We start from the raw sequence: 26480 nt of genomic DNA, 5'->3' as shown, positions 1-26480 counted from the left end.
GAAATAACTTGCCGCAATACATCTGATGATGAAAACGGCATTGGAATCTGTGTAGTCGTTTCGAAAACTAACGTGCACAAACAAACAGAATAAAATTGTATAAACTATGTCTTGTTCATGAGTACTTATAACTTGTATACATTGTTTTGTAGATAAACTTTGTGCCCGCAAAATACGGCAAAAGTCACAACATCTACTTTCATGCTACATCATTTTTTTACCATTATTTCAGCTTGGTTTCTTGGAATGACGTCAGAAAATCTTTGCTCGTTACTACATTTATTCTACTCCTCCCTATAACTAGATCAAGAGGTCGGCTACGTTTTCATCATCAACAACATAATTACCGTAACGTTACTGCCGCCAGACACGTTCTCGGGCTCGTGCAACACGAAGGATATTTTCCTCTCAGTCTCAACCCCAGCAATAGACTGCAGGCTCTGAGCCGAAGCTTGCGAGTGTCCCATACTCGATAATGCCATACTCCAACGGCGATTCGCTTCCCTAAATCACAAATCAACAAATCTTACTGTTTCTCTAAAGCTTTTGCGCAAACTTCACATTAGCTATGGTTTAGCCGCTATTTTTACCACTAATTCGATTTATAATGTTTAGTTTTATACATGCCAATGTAGCAAAGCATTACTGCTACAGAACTAACTATTGTTTACTCTATTACAAACTTACATTCACTATCCTATTAATGACCACTTTCATTTTGACAATTTTGCAGCAAATTTTGAACTACCCTCTCAAAGCAAACATTTGATGAATATTAGTCGAAAATAGGAGCAGTCTGTGTTACAAATATTTCGTGTATACCAAAAATTAATTAAGTGATGGGTGGTTTTTTAATCTTTGGCATGCAGTTAATTATTTATTATATTATATTTTCGGTTAAAGTTCATTTAATGTGTAAGATATACAGATGAGGCAGACGAAGCTTTTACTATATTGAGATTTTACTTCGATTTAATGAAGATTGTCCAAATTAATGAAGTAATGAAAAGTTTTTTTTATTTCTTTTTATATTCTTTCATATTCAGCTTATAACGCCGCTATGCGTAAATATTTGCTAAGAACATATATTTTTTCGATTAGCTTTACACGAGGGATTGGTTTTTTAATACTAAGGAGTTTTGGACCTCTTTTCTATAACACACTATAGCCGGATAACGCAAGTGGATATAATGTAATTAGAATTTATTTCAAATATGGAAATAAGTCATTACTTCTATGATTTTTACAGTCAACGGTGGTTTTAGGTTAAATAATAGTCTGTCCTCATCCGTAAAATTGTGCTCAATTTAAAAAAAACGTACACTACGCAACACTGCACAACTTCTCAAATCACTCGTATGTGAATCTCAACCAATAATCGCCACTATGTGCATGCACATAAGTGCCTTATACATGCATTATTCGTTAGACCACATACTCGACTGGCATTAATGTGTGTTGACTGCTAAGAGCCCTGTTTAAAAGAAAAATCTTATCATGAATATGCACTCTCATACTGGACTAAACAAATTAAAATAAATAAACTCACTTATTATTACACAATAAAGGTCTTCGCTTGATCATCCACCTTCGCAAAAAATAATAACAGAAAATAATCATTTACATAACATATAGATTGCATCTACTTGCGATTGATAATTTATATTTCGATCAATTATAGTACCTGTATACACGGTCCCAAGGTCCTCTTTCTTTTAGCGAGGAACGGCAAGATTTTGGAAGATTCTGGTAGGTTTCTCTCAAGAACGCTGTGATTTCGAAGAGCAGGACGCACGCTACCATTCGCAACGCACGTGGACAATCGGCTCCAATCGTTTTGTCGGGCAGGCGAATACTTGCTAAAAGACATAGGTTGACGACATTGAAAAAATGACGTTTTTGCTCGACTTGGCAAGATAAGGAGGGGGAAATCAACAAAAATTGTTAGACGAGGGGACGGCCTGTGATGATTTCGGAGAATTTCGCTGAAATGGTTAACCAGCCTTACCACCTACTTGATGTATAGAAAGCCAATATGTCAAAGCCGGTGATCAATGCAGTGACCTAAGATCAATATCATTCAGCGTGGTACAAGGTAGCATTCAAAGTCCTCCCTTTAGGTAAGATATACTCCGATCTGAACGAGGAATGTACGCACAATTCGACCCTGCCCAATAGTTCCTTCCACACTTGCCTTGAAAAATTGTGGAGTCAATCTACTCATCCTCTCGACACGACCAGACCGTCTCTAATTTTTTTTTCCACATCACACATACCTTAAAAATTCACCTACTGGCACCTACCTACCCGGCAGATATTGTCAACATGCACCGGCTTCCGGAGCTTCTGTTACCATAATTCGTATTTGTTCCTTGTCAAAAGATATGATATCTTCGAAGCCCAGTTCTGTACGGGGTCACAGGTTCGAATCCCGCACTGTCCACACATTTTGTTACACATAAAAATTAGAATAATAAATTCCTTAGACTTGCGAGAAGAAGAGCGACACCTCAAGTCAATTTATTAATATGTAATTATCGAGCAGGCCATCATCTATCTGTAGGGTAGCCCCTCTAGATGACCAGAATTTATGCTTTAGGTGTAAGACGGTTGGAGGTGTCTCTAGAGACGCGGGTTAGAAACCTGCATCGTCCATACATTTTAGTACACCTAAAATTTTGTATAAACTACATTGTTTCCTCTTCTTTTGATACCCATTCCACTATTTGTATTACCTATGCCGTATCGAAGTCTAAACTCCACGTAAGGATTTTTTCCATTCCAAATCTTATACGTGGAGTATTGTATGTTGGATCATTCCGCATAATAATTCATTCTTCAACCGAGAAATTTCTTGCCTCGCACAGTTACTTTGCGGAATCAATTACCGGCAGCAGTTTTTCCGAATCTATATGGCTTAGGGACCTTCAAGCATAGAGCGTAACCCCAACTTAAGAGCCGGTAACGCATCATTTGAGCTCCATCACGTGAGCCTATTGCCTTGCCCCCTCTTATATAAAAAAGAAATACCAGATGAGACCTGATAAATAGATTATTCAAAACATACAGTATTTCAAGTAATATTACCTTCATCTAGGAAGTCTTCCTCCTCATCTTGCTGCAGCAGCTCCCTCTGGCCGTCAGCATCTGTCACAAGGCTGACAACGGTATCCAAATGTTTCTTATCCTCCACTAACATTTCCTCCAACCTATTGCCGATAGCCTGCAAAAATTATTACTTAAAATAGAAAAATAATACAACTAAAAGTCAATATTTTATTGAAAACAATTATCTAACTACCCGTACAAATTTTGCTTAACATTGATATAATTTTTTCAGTGAAAAATAACGTCTATAAAGTTGTTTCCAATAACAGATAAGCTTCGTTTTTGTCTGTCGACATCAACATAAATAACCACAGCTTAATCCATAAATACTTATAATAAATATTAAGAGAAATAAAAAAAGAAAATCTTACTTCTGCCCATTGATAAAACAGTTTTCCCGCCAAACGCTGCCTCTTGAGCAGCAAGGATCCAGATGGCACTGAAACTGGTAAAAATGTAACATAAAACAAACATTATCTATTGTTAGAGAGAGACACACAAAAATATATTAATACGATGAACTTAATTAATATTAACCTGGATTTTTGATAGCTATGTTTGACTTCAGCCAATAAGGCCATTGCCCCTTGTTGCAATTGTGAACCAGATGCGCACATTCCAGCAGCATAGCCGCTCTACCGACCACGACGGTGTGAGGCTAAAATCAGAAACTACATTGAATAGCTTAAACTAATTCGTAGGAAAGAGTGTTTGTTTCTTGAGGAATGGCAAAAAGATCCGTTCTATGTAAAGTTAGGGTACAGGAAATCGTAGGAATGAGTGTTTGTCTCTTGAGGGATGGGAAAAAGATTAATTTTATGTAAAGTAAGGAGAAGGGACATTATTGTGCATAAAACGATGTTGACTTACGTTAGCCGGCCCGTTCGACCAAATAACGAAAACGCTCCCTGGGGTCCTCATATCCTTCTGGGAATGTACTGAGGTTGTCTAGTATCTTTGGGCATAGAATTTTGAGATTGTGTAATATATAATGGTAATTAAAGCGAGGAACATCACGTGCAAGGGAGCGACTAGAGAGAGACTGTTTAAAAAGTAAACCTCTGTGGCCAACCCGCGCTCTATCGTCCAATGCATGATGGCACCTATTCGGTCTAAACTAGAGAGACGGGGTGTCTCTCTAATCTCTTCTTCCATTGCTCCCATTCCCTGCGGCCACTCTTCGCTGCTTGTCGATTTTTTAAAACATAAGAATCTCTATCGTACTCTTTTACACTAACTGTAGTAACAAGTTGCTTGGGTCTATCCAAGTCAAGTGTATGTGTTATTAAACATTCTAGAGGTTTGCTTGCTTGCATGCTATAAAACATCAGTTATATATTGGTAACAGTACTAGAAGCTGATAAAATAATCTAAGAAGCTCTTTTAAAACAGAAACCAGTAAGAGTACTAAACAGTACAATAACTGGTGTATACAAACATCTACATACGATAGGGCTCACTGAGTCCCCCAGATGTTAATTATATCACGGAAAGGATGAAACACTTCGCAACATCACAGGAGCTAACTTTTGGGAGGACATGTATTCCCAGCTCTAGGAGAGATACTGTGATATAGATAGACAGAGAATACAAAAGATAGGTAACCCTCCTTTTAGCACACACACAAAACATTAGTCATATGCCGTCTCTTACAAGACTACAGTCTACACACACACTTGCGTTTCGGACACGTTACTTCTTGTTTTCTTATTATTATTGTCAGTAATTAGTGTGATCTTTGAGCTGATAATAATTAGAAGCATACTTTACCGGATGATGACTTCGAGTGAGTATAACTGGTTGACTCATTTTCTGCGTATATACAACTAATTCTGTTTGCCACCTTGAATGCTGTCTTCTTTTGGATTCTCAGTGTAGGCGCTTCCAACTCTTCTTTTATTTCTGTTATCTTGCCGGCAGTTCGTGCCATCTTTGGGTTGATAATAATTAGAAGCGTACTTTACCGGATGATGACTTCGAGTAACTATAACTTCTTGAATTCATCATCCGGTTGTACGCAACTAATTCTATATGGCACCTGAATTAATGTCTATTCTTGTAGTCCTGGATTGCTCGCTTCAAACTCTTTTTTAATGTCGTTATCTTATTTCTTTATCATAAACGGCCGATCCATTTTTTATAAAATTAAAATGATGAAAGTAATACAATATTTACTTAACTATTAATAATATTTAACTAACTTATCAACACATCTTACTTTCTAATTATAAACAAACATGGTTTTAGTGTGTCAGGCCACAGACAGTAAACTAGTATTATATAAATCAATCCAGTTTATCTGGTTGTTAGTAGCTTCGCTGAGCCTAAAAATAGGAGAGTGATGATACAAACCTGTTTTTGAGAACCTGAGTAGAAAAGTAAATGTCGTTCTTTCGCAATCTTGCCAGAAGTTCATTTCATCTTTGAGTTAATAATGATTTGAATTATGCTGAACCAGATTATAATTTCGTTGACGTTAGACAAGTGGCGGGAGTCACATGGAACAGAGTGGCTCAAGAAAGAAAGGAATGGAAAAGGTTGGAGGAGGCCTTTGCCGACTGGCAAATAGATCTAGGAAAGATAACCAAGCAACAAGTATTAGTTTAAATTTATTCATATCTAAAAAGTTTAAGATTTTAATGCTAGTCCTTTACATAAGTTTAAAAATTCATTGTACTAAGAGATCTGAATAAAAGGCTATATTATTATTGTCATAGATTATAATTTCGAGTGACCATGACTGTTTGAACTCATCATCTGGCTATACGCAGCTAATTCTATGGCCAGGGAACAAGCTCTATTATTCAAAAATTTGTACCAAATCAGAAAAATACGACGTGTATAAAACATAGGTCTTTGATCCTTTATAGTAACCTATTTTTGTAAACATAATTATTATTTGTTTTGAATAAACCTTTTTGACCAGTCCAAAAAGGGATATTAGCCTAACGTAAAATTGCTTCGGAGATTATGGATATATGCTCATGCGGGAAATGACGTACTCACAGCAGCTCGCTATGAGATTTTTGGATAGAAACAAATTGATATCAATTTAAGTAATCAGTCTTGGAGTCGTCAGACTGAGATCCGTTATTAAGTACGAAATAAATAATAGATTGACAATATTATTATTTATTTAGCATTAATTATTACCGGAAGCCAGGTTTTTCAACTTTCGACAATCAATATGCAATGCTTTTTTAATGTTGTTTAAGACTTATGCACATATATAGTAATATTACATGAATGATGCACATATATAGTTATATCACATGAGAGATGACTTCTTGTAGTCTTAGTTTAGTAGGTGCTTTTCAGAAAATCTTTTTTCTTTTCTGGTGTCTGGCTGGCAGTCGGTGTTTTGTCGTTGTTTAAGACTTATGCACGTATATAGTAATATCACATGAATGATGCACATATATAGTTATATCACATGAGAGATGACTTCTTGTAGTCTTAGTTTAGTGGGTGCTTTTCAGAAAATCTTTTTTCTTTTCTGGTGTCTGGCTGGCAGTCGGTGTTTTGTCGTTGTTTAAGACTTATGCACGTATATAGTAATATCACATGAATGATGCACATATATAGTTATATCACATGAGAGATGACATCTTGTAGTCTTAGTTTAGTGGGTGCTTTTCAGAAAATCTTTTTTCTTTTCTGGTGTCTGGCTGGCAGTCGGTGTTTTGTCGTTGTTTAAGACTTATGCACGTATATAGTAATATCACATGAATGATGCACATATATAGTTATATCACATGAGAGATGACATCTTGTAGTCTTAGTTTAGTGGGTGCTTTTCAGAAAATCTTTTTTCTTTTCTGGTGTCTGGCTGGCAGTCGGTGTTATGTCGTTGTTTAAGACTTATGCACGTATATAGTAATATCACATGAATGATGCACATATATAGTTATATCACATGAGAGATGACTTCTTGTAGTCTTAGTTTAGTGGGTGCTTTTCAGAAAATCTTTTTTCTTTTCTGGTGTCTGGCTGGCAGTCGGTGTTTTGTCGTTGTTTAAGACTTATGCACGTATATAGTAATATCACATGAATGATGCACATATATAGTTATATCACATGAGAGATGACATCTTGTAGTCTTAGTTTAGTGGGTGCTTTTCAGAAAATCTTTTTTCTTTTCTGGTGTCTGGCTGGCAGTCGGTGTTTTGTCGTTGTTTAAGACTTATGCACGTATATAGTAATATCACATGAATGATGCACATATATAGTTATATCACATGAGAGATGACATCTTGTAGTCTTAGTTTAGTGGGTGCTTTTCAAAAAATCTTTTTTCTTTTCTGGTGTCTGGCTGGCAGTCGGTGTTTTGTCGTTGTTTAAGACTTATGCACGTATATAGTAATATCACATGAATGATGCACATATATAGTTATATCACATGAGAGATGACTTCTTGTAGTCTTAGTTGAGTGGGCACTTTTCAAAAAATCTTTTTTATTTTCTGGTGTCTGGCTGGCAGTCAGTGTTTTTGTCATTTGACTATTATATGAATTCAAATTCAAATATTTTTATTCAAATAGGATGTGATATCACTTATTGAAAGTCAAAAACTACCACCCATTCCAAAACGAATGCCTTAGACCTGAGAAGAATGGGCGCAACAAACTCAGCGGGCTTTTTTTTCATCGAAAAGGAGAATCATATTTAGCCAGATTTCGAGGGACTATTTCTTCTTGAACTAATCATCATAATACAAATTACAAAAAAGAATTCTTAAAACTATCGTTCCAAATTATTTTTATAAACACAAAGAAAATACGAACCTTGCACTATTTAAACATTGCAAGATTATAAAGTCTTTGATAAAGTGAAATTCCGTATATTGTCAGATATAATTGAATCAAAATTCCTTCGAGAAATTCAAAGACTGCCTCATCTAAGACAATTTACAGGAACAAACATCTCATTTAAATTACCTAAATCTACAAGTATATATGGCACCAGAGCAAACAACTACGTCATTCCTCTATACTTAAACGAGACTCCCTTAGAGATTCAAAATTTATATATAAATAAAAATAAATATAAGTCATCGTTAAAAAAGTACTTTTTTACAAAATCCTTCATTAATATAATTTTATCTGCGGTAAGCTAAGTAGACAACTAATTTGTAATTACTAACATTTAGTTGATAGTTATTTTTTATTTTTTATTTTGCATTTTATTGATTTCTATACTACTTTCTTTAAAATAACATTTCGTAATAACTGTATTAATTGAAAATAATTGTTCTTTTCTTTTTAAATATTATGTAATTTAATTTTAAGCGGCTTCACACACAGATAATCTTCCTAAAGTTTAAGTGTGTGTTATTATATTGTAAGCTATAACTATATTGTAGTTAAAAAAAAAATCTGGTTGTACGCAACTAATTCTATAATCCATCTGAATGCTGTCTTCTCTCTCTCTCTCTCTTATAGTGCACTGAGAAAAAACAAAATAAACTATGTGCTACCACTATGTACTATATAAAGTATGTTTTCGAGTTTTATTTATACAGATAACGTTTTCATTTATAATTATCAAATCAATTAAAATTATTATATAGTTTGTCTATATACAGTGGAAATACTGTTACCAGATCTAGAAGCGCCGCCATGAAGAGAGCGTCTGGTGTGGTGCCAGGCTGTGTCGCATCCAGTATGAAGCTGAACCTCACGAGGCCAGCGTACAGTGGTGCGGCGGCCACCAGCCGGCGTCTCTTCAGTACAACCACTTCTGAATCACCGCCACCGAAACCACCTTCAGCTGAACCCCTACGCGACATATCTGTCAATTTGAACGTTAAATTTTATAATGGTAAGATTCCGAATATCGTGGTAGTCTAACGGCGGTTTCCAATATTCAGTCTGTCTCCGGTTGCGGCCTACTTGAGATAAAAATGGTATTTTGCTCTTAATAGTGATTTTCATTATTATAACACTAGAAATAAGGGACTGCTTGTAACTAATTCTAGTAGGCTTCATAAGATACATAATAGCTTTAAGGGTAAATGTATACACTTCTATAATAAAGTCCCAGCCACTGTTCAGGCATTATCTATAAATAAATTTAAATGTTTTATAAAAAAAATGGCTCTGTCGTAAATTCTATTACTCCACTGCTGAATATCTAAATGATCGGACAGCCTGGGACTAGATTGTGATTATTTTATAGCGATAGAAATGATTGTACAATATTGTATATTTTTATTGAAAAGAGCGCAAAAAAAGAATGCTGGGAGAGTTTCTTGCGCCGCTTCTTCTCTCTCAGAGCGCCAATTGTTTCCGAAGCGGTAGTAGTATCTAGTTTATTAGAAATGACATCAAAAAGAATTCTAAAAGAACCAATTTTGAGAAAATAAATGCCTTTTATGCCTTTTTATGCCTTTTAACTATCGATGACTCGACGGTAACTCACCTTATCCGTACACGCTGTCTGTCAATGGGACGACGTGTAGCTTACCAGCGATGGAGGTTTGTATGGAAATTGCAATTCGCGTGTCCCAATATAAGGCGATAAGAATGACTCATCGGGTATATTGGGACAGCTTCAGATTATTGACAGCTAATTACTGGCAGTAGAAGGTAGTAGTTATCACTATCTGTAGATAGTATATTGGGAACGGCCGTAAATAATTAAAACCAAAAGTTAACAGCTAAGAGCTCAAGAAGTTTCAGGTTTTACCAATCTTTTTTACTGCAGACTATTTTGAGATGGCACCAGATAATGATAATTTATGTAAAATGTTGTTTTTGAATACGTAAATTCAAATTGTTAGGTCTAAAATGGATCAGCGTGGAGGCTAAGGGATATCTATTCAGGGAATTTTACTTGAAAGTATTTGTCGTTTATGTTTCCTTATGTTGTATTTATTTTCGCTCGAGGAAACCTAGCTGTAAACATTATTTAAGCAAAAAAATAGCCTATAATTAGTCGCGTCCTCGCCGGCGATGAGACAAGTGCCTTAATAATCTGACAATGAAGACCCAGACCTTCCGGGTTTTAATCCCGGTAGGTGTAAACATTTAGGTGATGAATATGGATGTTTGTTTCCGAGTCATATATTTATGTATGTTTAAGTATGTATATTATGTTTATTATTATTATGATTTGGGGATTTCAATGCACTTAAATCCTAGGATCTATTGTGCCCCATTCTTGCGCTAGCGCGCCTGAGTAGTAGGGATTCGCCGGTTCTGGCTCACAGTAGTAGGGATTCGCCGGTTCTGGCTCCTCGATTCTGGCTCACTTGCTCGTGATGCCTACTAAAAAAAAAAAAAAGAAGTTTGGTGTCAAACTGGGGGTTTTGATGTATTTCCGAGCGATTGCGCTGATCCGTTTTTCGATATCTCTTATAGTTTCAAAGTTAGCATTTTAAATTAAACAGATCCATAATCATTAATAATCACTGGTCATTTAGCTAATGATTGGTGAGCGACTCAATGTCTAAATTTCCATGAACGTGATACAGGTAATTTACTAATTACCTCTATCACATTCGTTACTACGATTAAAAAGACAGTTTCTGTATTTATTATTTATTTTTAAAACATGATTTAAATAAAGTATATAATAAAACATCATTGCAGATTGTATCATTTTCAAAATATTTGATGAAATCATTCAAACTCTTCTTATTAAACTTAAAGTATAGATACATTATACAGTACTCGCCACACACTGCGGTATATTCATTCTGTACTCTTGCAGTATTGTAGTTATACATTCTGCAATTCCTTTGTAAAAACATCAGCTGGAATCCCTGAGGTGGACGACCATATGAATCGAAGTATTGTCCAATACCCTGCTCATCAATGTGTATTGCAACCCAGTGAGTGCCTGGCTTATTATCACTATCTAAATTGCTGACAATATAACAGGGCGTTACAACATATATCGGCAATCGGTTTGCCGCGTAAACATTATTTTTAATACTGGGATCGATTTTGTTCAAATAATTCTGTATCTCGATTGTATTCATATTAGTTGAGAACAGGGTCTTGTCAGTTGCGAGGATTGAATAGTTATGTGGATCATAATAACATAAGCACTCAATAAATAAGGCTTTAATGTATCTTATTCATGTATTTAAAACTTATATGGTTACAATAAAACAAAATATCATTACAAGCGATTCAAATATAAATCTATGAACATTTGATGAAATTATATTTTCATCAATTTTATTATAATATAAAAGCTGATTGAAAACGAACTTTGTACCTACATACTTACGTAGTCATTAGTACAATCTGGAAATGTTGACTCCATTAAACTATCAATAATTGAACTTATCATTTAAGTGCCATTATGTTTCACCACAATATTTAAAAACCAGTACTAATCATAAACAAATTTACTTTTACGATATTTTAGTATAAAATGCTAGAACTGTTCAGAAAAATAATCATTGAAGTGGCGTATTCAGTCAAATTATTATATATTTTGTGTGTTGTGTAATTGTTGAGTGATTTGCTGCAATGGAGGTAAGTTTTATCTATTATTCACTTTGAAATTAAAAAGTAATATCATTTGTTATATTAAGATATGTATGTATAATACTATTCTAAAGCAGTCTTATTGTTGTTGTAGAATGCATTCAACCCAACAATGGAAGAAACTACATATAAAACATTTTACTATCCATTATCTGAAGATAGTCAGGATTCATTAAAAGTTCCTCAACTTAAATCCTTGAAGAGGGCCAGCTCAAATGAAAATATAGATGCATTATTCGAAGTGAAAAAAACAAAACAAAAGAAAATATCATCATCAATATCCAGAGCACATGAGAATGGAAGTATTTACATTACAACTAATGCAGATGACGGAAGAAATGCATCACATTTGGTTAAAATAGAAATCTATGATCTCAATAAAATAAAAAACACGCCTGCACAAGAACAATGGAAATACGCTGATTATAGATTAAAATATTATACAATCGACAATAATGAAAGTTATAAGGACATAAAAAAGATTTTATACAATGTTACGAAGAAAATTTTAGAAACAGAAAATTATAAGAAATATAATTTTAACAATAAGTAGGTAGCTATGAAGAAATACATAAATATTAGTTCAGTTTAGTTATTAGTTTATTTATTCTCTTATACAAATAATATTATTATATTCTCATCATTTGGAAAATTAAACATAACGATATGGAACTCTGCTTTGTATGTAATGAGGTTGAAAAAATGATCAAGTGAGTTATTTTCTTTGTAAATTATTTAGTATTATATTATTGATGAAATGTGGCTAATATCATTCACTTATGTTGTAGTCAACCTGTTCTACAAAGTGGAGGAGGTTTTAAGAGAAGAAGTGCAGTATTACAAGGCAGTGAAGACAATGATACAAGTACAAAGAGAGGAAGACAAGGGGAACCATCCACATCATCGGGGCTCACCAGTGTGAACGATGAAATGGTGAACTGTTCTTTATGTCAAATCTTAATACGGAAAAGATATTATGCAAATCATCTTAGAAGTAACCTCCATAAGAATAACGTAATGCAATTACATAGTACTTTAAAAAATGTCACAGTACACGAATCGGCTTTTGGTAATAGAATTATCTCATATAAAATAAAGAGTAAATCCAACCAATTACAAACATTCGAAACACCAGAAATGTTTTTGAATTCTATTAAAAATGAAATTATTTCACTATTTGAGGAATCTGTTCGATTGCTTACAATTTTTAAAGTTAATTTTATTCTGCACGCTAATTTTGTTCAAGAAACAAAAAATATTTCTAATGAATTTGAATTTCAAACATGTAGTTATACTGTAATGCAGGGTGAGGATTTAAATTTTTTCTTTTCGTCCTTATGTGATATGTTGATGACTAAAATTAGCACATTTGAGAAAAAAGATAGTGGTTGGAGTCTTAAGAAAATAAATGCATTAGACATGAATATAAACAAATTCAATCCATTACGTGGAAAATCATATATTGAATTACCTAAAGAAATCAAATTAAAAAAAAGTGTTATAAATGTACAAAACTCGGATGATTTATGCTTTAAATGGGCTTTGCTTTCTGCATTATATCCAGTTACTAAGAACTCTCAGAGAGTTTCATCTTACAGTAAATATTCAAATAAATTAAATTTTGACGGAGTTACGTTTCCTGTTAAAATGACAGATATACAGAAAGTAGAAAGGTTAAATAATTTAAGTGTAAATGTTTTTGGTCTTGAATACAATTGTAAAAAGAAAGTACATGAATTAGTTGGTCCATTGTATTTAACAAAATCACGGAAAATTGTTCATATCAATTTATTATTTATTTCGCACGGAACAATTAATCATTTTTGCTACATTAAAAACCTATCGCGTTTAGTAAGTGGTCAAATTTCAAACCATGAACATGCAATCTACATCTGTGACGGTTGTCTTTTACACTTCTCAACAAATGATAAGTTATCAGCTCATCAATTGAATGATTGTTGTCATATTAAAGTGGAATTGCCTAATACAGAAAAAACTTTAAAAGATTGGTTTGAACAACCAATTTCAAACAATGTCTTAAAATTTGATAAATTTAATAAGATGTTACAAATACCCTTTGTTATATACGCGGATTTTGAAGCTTTCCTTAATCCAATTCAGACATGCTTTAACGATCCATCAAAACCTTATACAACTAATGTTCACAAACACGAAGTTTATAGTTTTGGGTACTATATTAAATGTTCATATGATGATAGTTTATCAAAATATGAAACATATAGTGGTCCTCATTGTACTCATGTCTTTATGAATCAGTTGTATAAAGATTTAGAAGTGATTTGCACAAAAAATTATTTTGTCATAAGTCCAAAACCTTTGACTTCCAATGATAATGAAATTATTTCACAATGTAAAGACTGCTTTATATGTCAATCTAATTTAAATGGTGAATGTGCATTATACTTTGACTCGCATACAGGAAATTTTAGAGGAGTTGCACACGAAGTATGTAAGACAAAGTTTAGAATCCCCTATCACATTCCAGTTTTTTTACACAATCTTAGTCAATATGACTCTCATTTTATTGTTCATGCATTAAATTCTATTGAAGGGGAAATTGATATTATTCCACAAACGAAAGAAAAGTACATTTCTTTCACAAAAACGATAAAATTAAATAATCATAAAATTCAATTGAGATTCGTTGATTCGTTTAAATTTTTACCTTGTAGTTTAGACAAACTTGTTCAAAATTTGAAGGAAGAACAATTTCAAACATTAAAATATAATTTTCCAAATAATAATGATTTTTTACGTCTTAGAAAAAAAGGAATTTATCCATATGAATTTATGTCATCACATGATTCCTTAAAACTTTCAGCACTCCCTAGTCGCGATAAATTTTACAATACATTAACCGACACACATATTTCCGATGAAGATTATGAACATGCCAAGGATGTTTGGCAACACTTTCATTGTCAAAATATGTCAGATTATTCTGATTTATATCTTAAAACCGATGTTTTACTTTTAACAGATGTGTTTGAAAATTTCCGAGCCTTATGTTTGCAAACATATGGTCTAGATCCAGCTCATTATTATACAGCACCTGGGTTAAGTTGGGATGCTATGTTAAAATGCACAAAAATTAAATTAGAATTACTTCAAGACTTTGAACAAATAGCTTTTATTAGATCGGGCATTCGAGGAGGTGTATCTCAATGTAGCAATCGTTATGCCAAAGCTAATAACAAATATATGCGAGAATATGATAAAGACACACCAAACTCATTTTTAGCTTATCTTGATGCTAATAACCTTTACGGATGGGCCATGTCTCAATTCCTTCCTACAGGAGGTTTTGAGTGGGTAGATGTCACAACTAATTTTGATGTCCCTGATGATTATGAATATGGTTTTATTTTGGAAGTAGATCTAGAATATCCTATTGAACTGCATGATTTACATTCTGACCTACCCTTATGTCCCGAGAATATATGTATTGGTAATACAAAAGACATAAAATTAGTTCCAAACCTTCGTAATAAAATTAAATATGTGATTCACTACAGAAATTTAAAGCAATGTCTGACAATGGGTTTAAAATTACAAAAAATTCATAGAATTTTAAAATTCAAACAATGCGCATGGTTACAATATTATATAGATTTAAATACAAGCATGCGTAAACTAGCCACATCTGATTTCGAAAAAGATTTTTATAAATTAATGAATAACTCAGTGTTTGGAAAAACAATGGAAAATATCGAAAAAAGAGTAAATGTAAAATTATTGAGTCATTGGGAAAATCAGGGTAAAATTCTAGGCGCACAAGATTTAATTGCTAAGCCAGAATTCCATAGTTTATCTATTTTTAATGAAAATTTGGTTGCAGTTCAATTACGAAAGACGAAATTGTTCCATAATAAACCGATTTATTTGGGATTTTGTATATTGGATATTTCTAAAACTCTAATGTACGACTTTCACTATAACTATATGTTTAAAAAGTTTCAAAACAAATTAAAATTATTGTACACAGATACTGATAGTTTAATATATCAAATTTTTACAGATGATTTTTACAGAGATATAAAACCTGATTTACATTTGCGTTTCGATACCTCTGACTATACAGAAAAAAATATATTTGGCTATCCAAAACTCAATAAAAAGAAGTTAGGCTACTTTAAAGATGAAAACAATGGTAACATATTTAATGAATTTGTAGGACTTAGATCTAAAATGTATGCATTAGATGTTGAGGGAAAATTCACAGCTAAAGCTAAGGGGGTTAATAAAAGTGTTACTAAGAATATGAAAATGGAAAATTATAAGACTTGCTTATTTGAAAATAAGAACGAATATTGTTCAATGCTTAGATTTAAGTCAATAAAGCATAATATTTTTACTCAAAGAATAAATAAATCTAGTCTGTCATTTAATGATACCAAACGGTACATTTTACCAAATAATATTGATACCTTAGCTTGGGGTCATCATAAAATAGAATAAATATTATATTAAATTTTAAGAATAAATTATTATAGTTTTAAAAAACCAAATGAGAGATTATTGTATTTAGATGTATAAGTTGCGGAGTAAAACATGATGTACTGTATATTGTTTCAATTATAGATTTTTCTGTTTAAATAAATGGTGGTTTAATAACAGATTGTTTCATTACTATACTAAACCTTAACACACATAGACGTAGTAGATAATGCATCATTTCAATCATCCATTCACTGCAATAGTTGCTGGTCCAAGTGGATGTGGAAAATCAGTTTTCGTAAATAATTTTATAAAATTTTTGAATGATATCTGTGATGCAAATTTTATCCAAATCACCTGGTGCTTTGATGAAATGCAGCCTTTATATAATCTCAACCACATTAATTATCTTCAAGGTTTACCTGATTTATCTATGTTTGACGGAAAAAATCCTCAACTTGTAATAATTGATGACCTGATGAGGGAATCAGATGGTCGTATTGTTGATATATTCACGAAAGGAAGTCATCATAGAAACTTAAGTGTGTTTTATTTATCTCAAAATTTGTTTCATCAAGGTAAAGGACAAAGAGATATATCACTCAACTCAAGTTATATAATATATTTCAAAAATCCTCGAGATAAAACCCAAATTCGATACTTATCTCGTCAAGTATTCCCTGAAAATCCGAAATATTTGGAAGATTCTTACAGAGATGCTACCAATGAAGCTCATGGTTATTTAATGATTGATTTGAAACAAGAAACAAATGAATTGTGTCGCGTTAAGACAAAGATATTTCCATCCGATGGATATTGCACTGTTTATGTACCCACAAAAGGGTTTAAATATGGTAAGAATCAAGAAATTTCGATCATTTATAAATGATGCATAGACGTTTAAAGACGCATAAAGATTTGTTAATTGCTCTACATAAACTGAAGCCAAAATATCAAAAAGCTTTATTAAAATCATGTAATAAAACAGAAATAAATTACATTTGTGAATGTATTCATAACGTACTGCGGGGTAACGTTGAATTGGCCGAGAAAGAAAAATCTAAATTAAAGAAATATAAAAATATTCTTCGAAAATTGGTAAGAAAAGGTACGAATAAAATTAGAAAAAATATAATTGTACAAAAAGGAGGTTCATTTCTACCGATAATATTGGGTTCTATTCTAAGTGAGTTGATTAATTCATTTATTTAAGAAAATGGATAATGCTAAAAAAATGTTACTTATTGAACCATCATTATTGGAGAAGTTAAAACAACACAAAGAAAATGATACGCCAAGATCTCGATTAGATACTGATATGCAAAATATCTTAAGCAGTGATATAGAAGATCGAAAGAAATGTATTTTATATTTGCAAACCCTTCAAAGATATCTAAACTTCGTCAAAGAGGATCGACAACCATACCACATACCACTTATAAATGATAATGATTCATATATTGGTTTTAATCAAGGTCATAATGAAATCGATACTGATTATATAAATCATGATGTGAATAAAATAAATGTAGTTCCTTCTCAAACATCAGTGGAGGTTAACAAAAATATTGGGGAAATATACACGAGCTCTGAAATACTGAAACTAATACCGAAAACATATGCTAAAAAAGGTGAACTTTTACTAAATTTGATTTCCTTGAATAAAAATAAAATAAGCTGGGATGAATCTGGTACCGTGATTATAGATAATGAAAAAATACCTGGGAGTAATATTGTGGACTTGGTGAGTGATACCTTGAGAGCTCTTCAGAAAAGTGAACCTATAGGTTGGGAAAAATTCGCAACAACTTTAAAGGAAATAAAAGTACCACTCACTTATATCGGGAACCCAAAGCGAGTGGATTTTATAAACCATTTGCAATTAAAAGAGGTTGAATCTAAATCAGTACCTGACGAGGAATTTTCTACACCAACAAGTAATAAGTACACAGGGAAACTAAAAAAAAGATCGGACTGGGAAAAATGGACCCCATATTAGAAATAAATAAAATTTATTATGATGCATCACATCCTGCTGGCTACAGCACTATTGATAAATTGTCAAAAGCAATGAAGGGTAAAATGGACAGAAATAGTGTCTTAAAGTGGTTACAATCACAAGAAACATATACTTTACATAAACCTGTTCAAAGAAAATTTTCTCGTAACAGATATATTTTGTCTAATATTAATGAGTTATGGCAGGCCGATTTAAGTGATATGAGATCTTATTCTGAATATAATGATGGTTTCAAATACATACTTTGTGTTATTGATGTCTTTAGTAAATATGCGTATGTTCGAGCAATGAAAAAGAAAAACTCTGAAACAGTTAAGGAATGCTTTGAAAGTATTTTTGCTGAAGCTAATACTACACCTACACATATACAGTCTGACAAAGGAACTGAATTTGTTTCCAAATATGTACAAAAATATTTTAAATTAAAAAACATAAATTATTATACAACCAATAATCCAGATATTAAAGCAAGTATTGTCGAAAGATTTCAGAGAACTCTTAAAACGAAAATGTGGCGCTATTTTACACACAAAAATACTCATAAATACATTGATGTTTTACAAGATCTAGTGCATTCATATAATCATAGTTTTCATTCTAGTATAAAAATGTGTCCATGTGATGTTAATAATACAAATATAATGAGTGTATGGCAAAATTTATATGATAGAGAAAGTAAGATAAAAACATCAATTAGTATGGTGAATCCAAGAATTCACGTTGGAGATTATGTTAGAATAACAAAACATAAACATATTTTCCAAAAAGGATATGAATCAAATTGGAGTGACGAAATATTCATCGTATCTACCATAATACACCGATCTCCGTTTGTAGTATTTACTTTAAAGGATTTAGAAGGCGAAGAGATAGTTGGTACTTTTTATGAAAAAGAGTTACAAAAAATCATATTCGACCCCACTACTAAATACAAAATAGATAAAATAATACGCTCTCGATATACCGGTAACAGAAAAGAATTGTTGGTGAAGTGGAGAGGTTATCCAAATAAATTTAATAGCTGGATATTAGCTTCTACTTTGAAAAAAATATGAATAAAGATAGTTTTTATTTAACTTTACTAAGCAATAGTTCTATGGATTATTTTCCTGATAATACAACAACATTATTTTCTACGAAACTGCCAAAACCAACAATACTAGAAGGTGAATGGAGGGTTGGAGTAGTAGAATTTCAGTACCCATGCACTATGTTCACCGTTCAAGAACATGAAAACATTATTTATATAACAAAGTTGATGAAAGTACCCGATGAAAGTAAACCGTCATATGTTTATTACAAGACACATATTCCAGCCACAAATTACGATAACATAAATCATATTTTGATGGCACTGAATAACACTCGAGAAAAAATTAAATTTAAATGCGATGAGGTTTCAAGGATTGTAGTTGCTACGATAACGGATGAATCCATAAAATCTGTAACTCTATCACCTAAATTATGTCTTCAACTAGGGTTCGAACCAAACAGGAACCTCGTTGAAAAAAATTTTGGAAAGTGTCCAGCTAATTTGCATTTGGGTTTACCGTCTCAATTATTTGTTTATTGTGACATAGTGGAGCCTCAAATCGTTGGAGATGTTATGACACCCCTTTTACGAATAATACCATTGGATCCCTCAAAATACATATATGGAGCGTACAAAATGCACGTTTTCTCTCCTCCCCATTACCTACCTGTGATGCGTAGAGAATTTGATACAATTGAAATAGATATAAGAACAAGCACCGGTCAAAAGATACCATTCCAATTTGGAACAGTGTGCATTAAACTCCACTTTCAAAAATTATAATGTACGGCAAACGTGATAATATTTCATGTCCATATGAACACTATTATACTCACCAGGCCGGATCGGGTATCGGAGTTATTTATAAAGGAGCACCGTATCAAAGAGGTCATGGAATCGGAAGTTTTCTTGGGGGGCTGTTTAGATCTATTTTACCACTACTGTCTAGTGGTGTTCGAACTATTGGTAAAGAAGCATTAAGTACCGGTGTAGGTATATTATCAGATATGGTTAATGCACGCCCCATGGAAGATTCAATAAAAACTCGTCTAAAAGAAGTCAGCTCAAATTTGAAACGAAAAGCTGATGCTAAAATAGATAATATCAACATGTTTGGATCTGGGTATATAACAAAACGAAAACGTCGTTCTGCGATCATTCCATCATTGACTGCGAAAGCGAAAGCTATTAAGAAATTAAAATTGAATCAAAAACAAATCAAAGATATATTTACTGATTAAATATGTCATTTTTACATAGTCAGTCTTGTGAATGCATTAAGTCCGAATTGGATTTATTTGCATTACCATCAACTCAAACTAGCATTGAAAGTGGACTATGGATTCATTATAAGCCCATTTCATCACTTGCTGATGATGGACCAATAGAATTTCAAGTACCTGGGGCAGGTGATGACTATGTGGATTTATCCCATACTTTACTCCATATAAAAGCTAAAGTTTTGAATCAAGATTATACAAAACTGACAGTACCGACAGTTGTGGCCCCAGTTAATAATTGGTTACATACACTTTTCAGTCAACTTGATGTATATTTAAATCAAAAACTTGTATCGCCACCGAATAATACATATGCATATCGAGCTTATATTGAAACTCTATTGAATTATGCACCTGCTGCAAAAGAATCTCATCTCACTTGTGGTCTATGGTATGAAGATACAGCTGGAAAAATGGATGCAACTGATGAACAAAATAAAGGATTTATTAGAAGACAAGAATTGGCTAGTGAAAGCAAAGAAATAGAAATGATAGGACATTTACATGGAGATTTATTCAACCAAGAAAAATTTTTGATTAATGGCGTTGACATGTGCGTAAAGTTAGTTCGTTCTAGAGAAAATTTCAATCTCATGGCTTCATCAACTGACCATAAATTTAAAGTGTCTATTACAGATGCAACTCTTATTATTCGAAGAGCACGAATCAACCCAACTGTGCTACTTGCACATCAAAAAGTTTTATCATCTACCACAGCAAAATATCCAATCACGCGAGCAGAAGTCAAAGTTTTAACTATACCATCAGGCATTCAGGGGAAAACCCTTGATAACATATTCCTTGGTCAAATACCCAAAAGGTGTATAGTCGGTTTTGTAAATAATGCATCCTTTAATGGTAGTCTCACAAAAAACCCATTCAATTTCGAAAATTATGATATTAATACATTTTGTTTATACATAGATGGACAACAGATACCTTCAAAAGCCTTACAGCCATCGTTTGACAATAATATTTTTACTACGGTCTATCATACGTTATTCTCAGGAACAGGTATACATTTCCTAAATGAAGGCAATGGAGTATCAAGAGAGCAATATGCCAAAGGGTTTTGCTTGCTAGCCTTCGACTTAACACCCGATTTATCAGCAAATTCTTCAAGTCATTGGAATCTTATAAAACATGGTAGTGTAAGATTAGAAGTTCGTTTTGAATCAGCTCTTACACAAACAATTAACTGTATTGTTTATGCGGAATTCGATAATGTTATTGAAATTGATAAAAATCGTAATATTTCTGTAGATTACAGCAGTTAGAATATAATAATTAATGTTTGAATCGTTTGTATCCTTGTGTATTTTTTATGTTGATTAAATACTAGATTACCTTATAAATTTATATAATAAAAATATGTATATAAAATGATATTTTGTTTTATTATGGTGAAACATAATGGCACTTAAATGATAAGTTCAATTATTGATAGTTTAATGGAGTCAACATTTCCAGATTGTACTAATGACTACGTAAGTATGTAGGTACAAAGTTCGTTTTCAATCAGCTTTTATATTATAATAAAATTGATGAAAATATAATTTCATCAAATGTTCATAGATTTATATTTGAATCGCTTGTAATGATATTTTGTTTTATTGTAACCATATAAGTTTTAAATACATGAATAAGATACATTAAAGCCTTATTTATTGAGTGCTTATGTTATTATGATCCACATAACTATTCAATCCTCGCAACTGACAAGACCCTGTTCTCAACTAATATGAATACAATCGAGATACAGAATTATTTGAACAAAATCGATCCCAGTATTAAAAATAATGTTTACGCGGCAAACCGATTGCCGATATATGTTGTAACGCCCTGTTATATTGTCAGCAATTTAGATAGTGATAATAAGCCAGGCACTCACTGGGTTGCAATACACATTGATGAGCAGGGTATTGGACAATACTTCGATTCATATGGTCGTCCACCTCAGGGATTCCAGCTGATGTTTTTACAAAGGAATTGCAGAATGTATAACTACAATACTGCAAGAGTACAGAATGAATATACCGCAGTGTGTGGCGAGTACTGTATAATGTATCTATACTTTAAGTTTAATAAGAAGAGTTTGAATGATTTCATCAAATATTTTGAAAATGATACAATCTGCAATGATGTTTTATTATATACTTTATTTAAATCATGTTTTAAAAATAAATAATAAATACAGAAACTGTCTTTTTAATCGTAGTAACGAATGTGATAGAGGTAATTAGTAAATTACCTGTATCACGTTCATGGAAATTTAGACATTGAGTCGCTCACCAATCATTAGCTAAATGACCAGTGATTATTAATGATTATGGATCTGTTTAATTTAAAATGCTAACTTTGAAACTATAAGAGATATCGAAAAACGGATCAGCGCAATCGCTCGGAAATACATCAAAACCCCCAGTTTGACACCAAACTTCTTTTTTTTTTTTTTTTTAGTAGGCATCACGAGCAAGTGAGCCAGAATCGAGGAGCCAGAACCTGCGAATCCCTACTACTGTGAGCCAGAACCGGCGAATCCCTACTACTAGCCTGTTCTCAAACTTAAAAGTTAAGGAGGAGAATCGAGGCTACTAACTAGGATACGTTTTACTGTGCCGAGATTAAAATTATATCCTCGAGACCAATTACTTTTCGAAGGCGTAGGATTTTAAGACACCCCAGCCTGATTCTAGCAATGGCTCCGCATTCCAGAAGAATGTGTATGGGGTCTTCAGTGGCTTCGCAGCAGAATCAGCACAGGTTTGATTCACTGAGACCCATTCTGGCTAGGTGCCCATTTAGCTTGCAATGGCCGGATAGGAACCCTGTTAGGGCTCTCAGTTGTGTTCTGTCCAAGCCTATGCATTTTTTGGCACGCTTACGTTGATAGGAGCTTAGCTTGCCGATGGCCTGGTAACGAGGACCAGTAGCTGGCTACCTCCAGCATTTCTTGCTTCCTTAGGATATTGCGGATGAGAGATTCATCGGCTCCACAAAAGGGTTCAGGGCCTATGAAGGGGGATGAGGCACCATTCTTAGCTAGCTGGTCAGCATTCTCATAACCTGCTATTACTTTGTGCCCCGGTATCCAAGCCAGGGTAATTTTATTTCTCTGGCAGAGAATATCCAGTTTTCTTCTGCATTCCCACACTAACCGTGAAGTTAATGTGTAGGATGTCAGTGCCTTGGGAGCTGCTTGGCTATCTGACATTATGGCAATATTCCTTGACTGGTAATTCCTGTCAAGGTTTTTTGTAAGCACCTGTCTAGTGAATATACTTCCGCCTGGTATATAGTTGCTGCTTTGCCTAAGGCTTCATGATAATTGATTGCTGGGCCGACAACTCCAACACTGGTACCAGTTTGAGTCCTGGAGCCATCCGTGTACCACTTTATAGTATGACTATCTAGGTTTACCGTGGTGTCACAGTAGTCTTCCTTGTTGCTGATATTTAGCCTGAAATTCCGCTCAAAACAAAATGTAGGGCGACATTTGTCTTGTGGCATAAACCAGGTGTGCGAGGACTTTGCCAGTAGTTTTAGGTATATTATGTTAAATATATCGTTGTCTTATACCCATACTTACAGGCTCTGTGTAGTTTCGGGCAAGATAATTTGTGTAATAGTGTGTCAATAGTATTATTATTTAAAAAAATTATCCATTACACAACATATTAAAATATATTTACATATATATAGATTAGATTTACAAAAATAAAACAAATAAAATTATTAGATTCTCAACAACTTACGTCCTCCGGGAGTCTCTTCAATACTTCCGTCTCTCTTCTTTCCCATCTTCCTCAAGCCGAACCTGTTCAGTCTATCTTCTACTCTTTTCCTTGCCCTTTAAATTGATATCAGCTATGTATTTTGTATCAAACAAGAGAGCTAGAAATATTTGCATAAAAGAGACGATATCTAATAAATAAACAAAACAATTATTGTTTTAGTCTAATATACCGATGTACAAACATACATATATGATGAAACTTGTCTCCCTGAGGAGTTAGCAGACGGAGACTCTGCCACGGTCCTTACTTAGCTGGCTTCAACCACTCTCGTCAACCCATTTATACAATCTCTCTTATTTTTGGTAATTATTTCGATCTGACCAATCCTTTAAGAATTCTTCGAACCACATTCGCTCTTCAAATTATGTTCACAATTAATAATTTTAATTCATTTTGAAAAACTGTACGATGAAGTACGGGTAAACATCAGTAATAAAGATTTTGTAAAAATTAATACCATTTAATACGAAATGTTGCTAAACGTTTATGTGACGGCGACAATGTCGGCAAGGGTAGTAACGAAATATACAAACGGGATTCGTTTGGAATTATGCGTGGTAAAATCTTTGACATTCATAATTGACTAAATCGAATAAATAATTTTTCTTTCTGTTTGTTTCACGCAACATGGCGGATAGCCGTATTTTTATAAGTCATTTCAAATTTGATCTGAGTACAGTTCTTAAATATTTCTGACCTGCTCAATAAAACAAAACTATAGCGAAAGTGGTTCTTTGCGATCGTCGTCAAGGCGATTTGCTCTTATTTATATAATAGGCAGAGGTGATCACTCACAATCACGTGGACCCCATGGTTATAGAACATTTTTTGTACTGATCCTGCCGCTGGTGGAACTCCACCACTTCACTTCATGCCAAAAATTTAATTATCACACTCAAATCATAGATATATGGCGTTGTTCTAGTGTGGTATGCGCGAGCGTTCTTCCACGTATAACCAACCCATGGAATGAACTTCCAGGCGCGATATATCTAGGACGTTACGTTACGACGTTGACTTTTTCTCTTAAGAAGGAGTTTTATTCACACATATAAGCTCATTGTTATGTGGTTCATCGTAACGGTAGAATAAAAAATTATTTAAAATTGAAATGACGCGAATGAAAAGCAATGGAAAATGGGAGATAGGTGAGAACATGAAATGAATTAAAAGGAGGGCGGTCGGCCTTCGGCCTAATATTTAGTATAATACAATATGTTATAAGAAAAACATAATGAATAAAATAATATAAATATAGAAGACTTATCTATCTACTTCAATGTGAAGGAAGGGATCACACTTTACTGTACTTTCAAATAAAGAACAACTATGTTTCTATTTCTTACTTACGAATTATTTTACTCTCTTATATATTTATCTATATTTTAGTATAGTATATATTATGTGTATATATTTTTGACACCTCTCTTACAGTGGTTCTCTTTCATTGTATTACAAATGGTTGCCTGGAAGAGATCACTATATAGTGATAAGGCCGCCATTTTCACCAAACGATATTATTATGTATGTTAGTATTTAAGTTATATTTTGTTAATGTGGTGCCAAAAAAATCTAATAAATAAAATAAATAAACAGTTAGCAGCGCTCCTATGATCCCTCTGCAGCTCTGGTGTTAATAAAGTGTGTGAGGCGGATAAACACATCAGGTGGCCCATGGTAAGGTGGAAGCTCGCTTGTAATGCTTGAGATAACAATATACTATATTCATACTGTTTAAACCCAGGCAGAAAATGAACGCGTACTTTTGGGTCCCAAATTCCTTTATCAAGACCTGACATTAAAAGGAACGTTGATATAATTCAATTCAACATTACCTATTAAGGGTATATCCGACCCTTCGTTTCATGTGTACGGGCCGAGTGACGTGCACATTGGTAACGTGCGAGCGGGCCAGCGACGCCATACTTCCTGATATGGGCAGGGATTCTCCGGAGTCGCCACCGTTACGACCCAGCGGCTGTGGTTGAGGCTTCTGTCTGAACCAGTTCACTGAAAACGTAATAAACAAAATAATATTATATAAGTGAATGCCGATGTCCACCGTAATGGGGCCCCATTAACATACACCAAGTTCACAAGTGTCGGGCACTGGCATTCTCATCTATATCCATGGAATTTTAAGAAGTTAATCCCAAATATTAGCCCCCTTATTCATAATGGTCCGCTAACTTTAAGCAGCCGCTAAGGAGTGTTTTTTTCTCATTCTGACTTAGGCCAATAGAAGAAGACAGAGTGAGAATTAGCAATGCTTTAAGTTAGCAG

General features: G+C 33.4%; 1 protein-coding gene across 1 annotated transcript in view; it reads right to left on the bottom strand.

Annotated features, from left to right (window-relative positions):
* Nucleotides 1–1438: 1438 nt before the first annotated feature.
* LOC126965605 (protein unc-80 homolog) overlaps nucleotides 1439–26480 on the bottom strand; it is a 52032-nt gene continuing 26990 nt past the window's right edge. Inside the window, exons 23-31 of the mRNA XM_050809261.1 lie at nucleotides 26033–26207; nucleotides 24156–24250; nucleotides 8708–8898; nucleotides 3646–3766; nucleotides 3480–3553; nucleotides 3088–3223; nucleotides 1685–1859; nucleotides 1550–1588; nucleotides 1439–1491 (exon numbers count right to left, since the gene is read on the bottom strand). Coding sequence (XP_050665218.1) covers nucleotides 1479–1491; nucleotides 1550–1588; nucleotides 1685–1859; nucleotides 3088–3223; nucleotides 3480–3553; nucleotides 3646–3766; nucleotides 8708–8898; nucleotides 24156–24250; nucleotides 26033–26207 — 1019 coding nt within the window. The 3' untranslated portion in view covers nucleotides 1439–1478. The remainder of the gene's footprint in view (nucleotides 1492–1549; nucleotides 1589–1684; nucleotides 1860–3087; nucleotides 3224–3479; nucleotides 3554–3645; nucleotides 3767–8707; nucleotides 8899–24155; nucleotides 24251–26032; nucleotides 26208–26480) is intronic.

Source organism: Leptidea sinapis, chromosome 8, assembly GCF_905404315.1.
Source record: "Leptidea sinapis chromosome 8, ilLepSina1.1, whole genome shotgun sequence".
Lineage (NCBI taxonomy): Eukaryota > Metazoa > Arthropoda > Insecta > Lepidoptera > Pieridae > Leptidea > Leptidea sinapis.
Note: the sequence above shows the minus strand (reverse complement) of the source record. Positions and strands in the feature narration are given on the sequence as shown.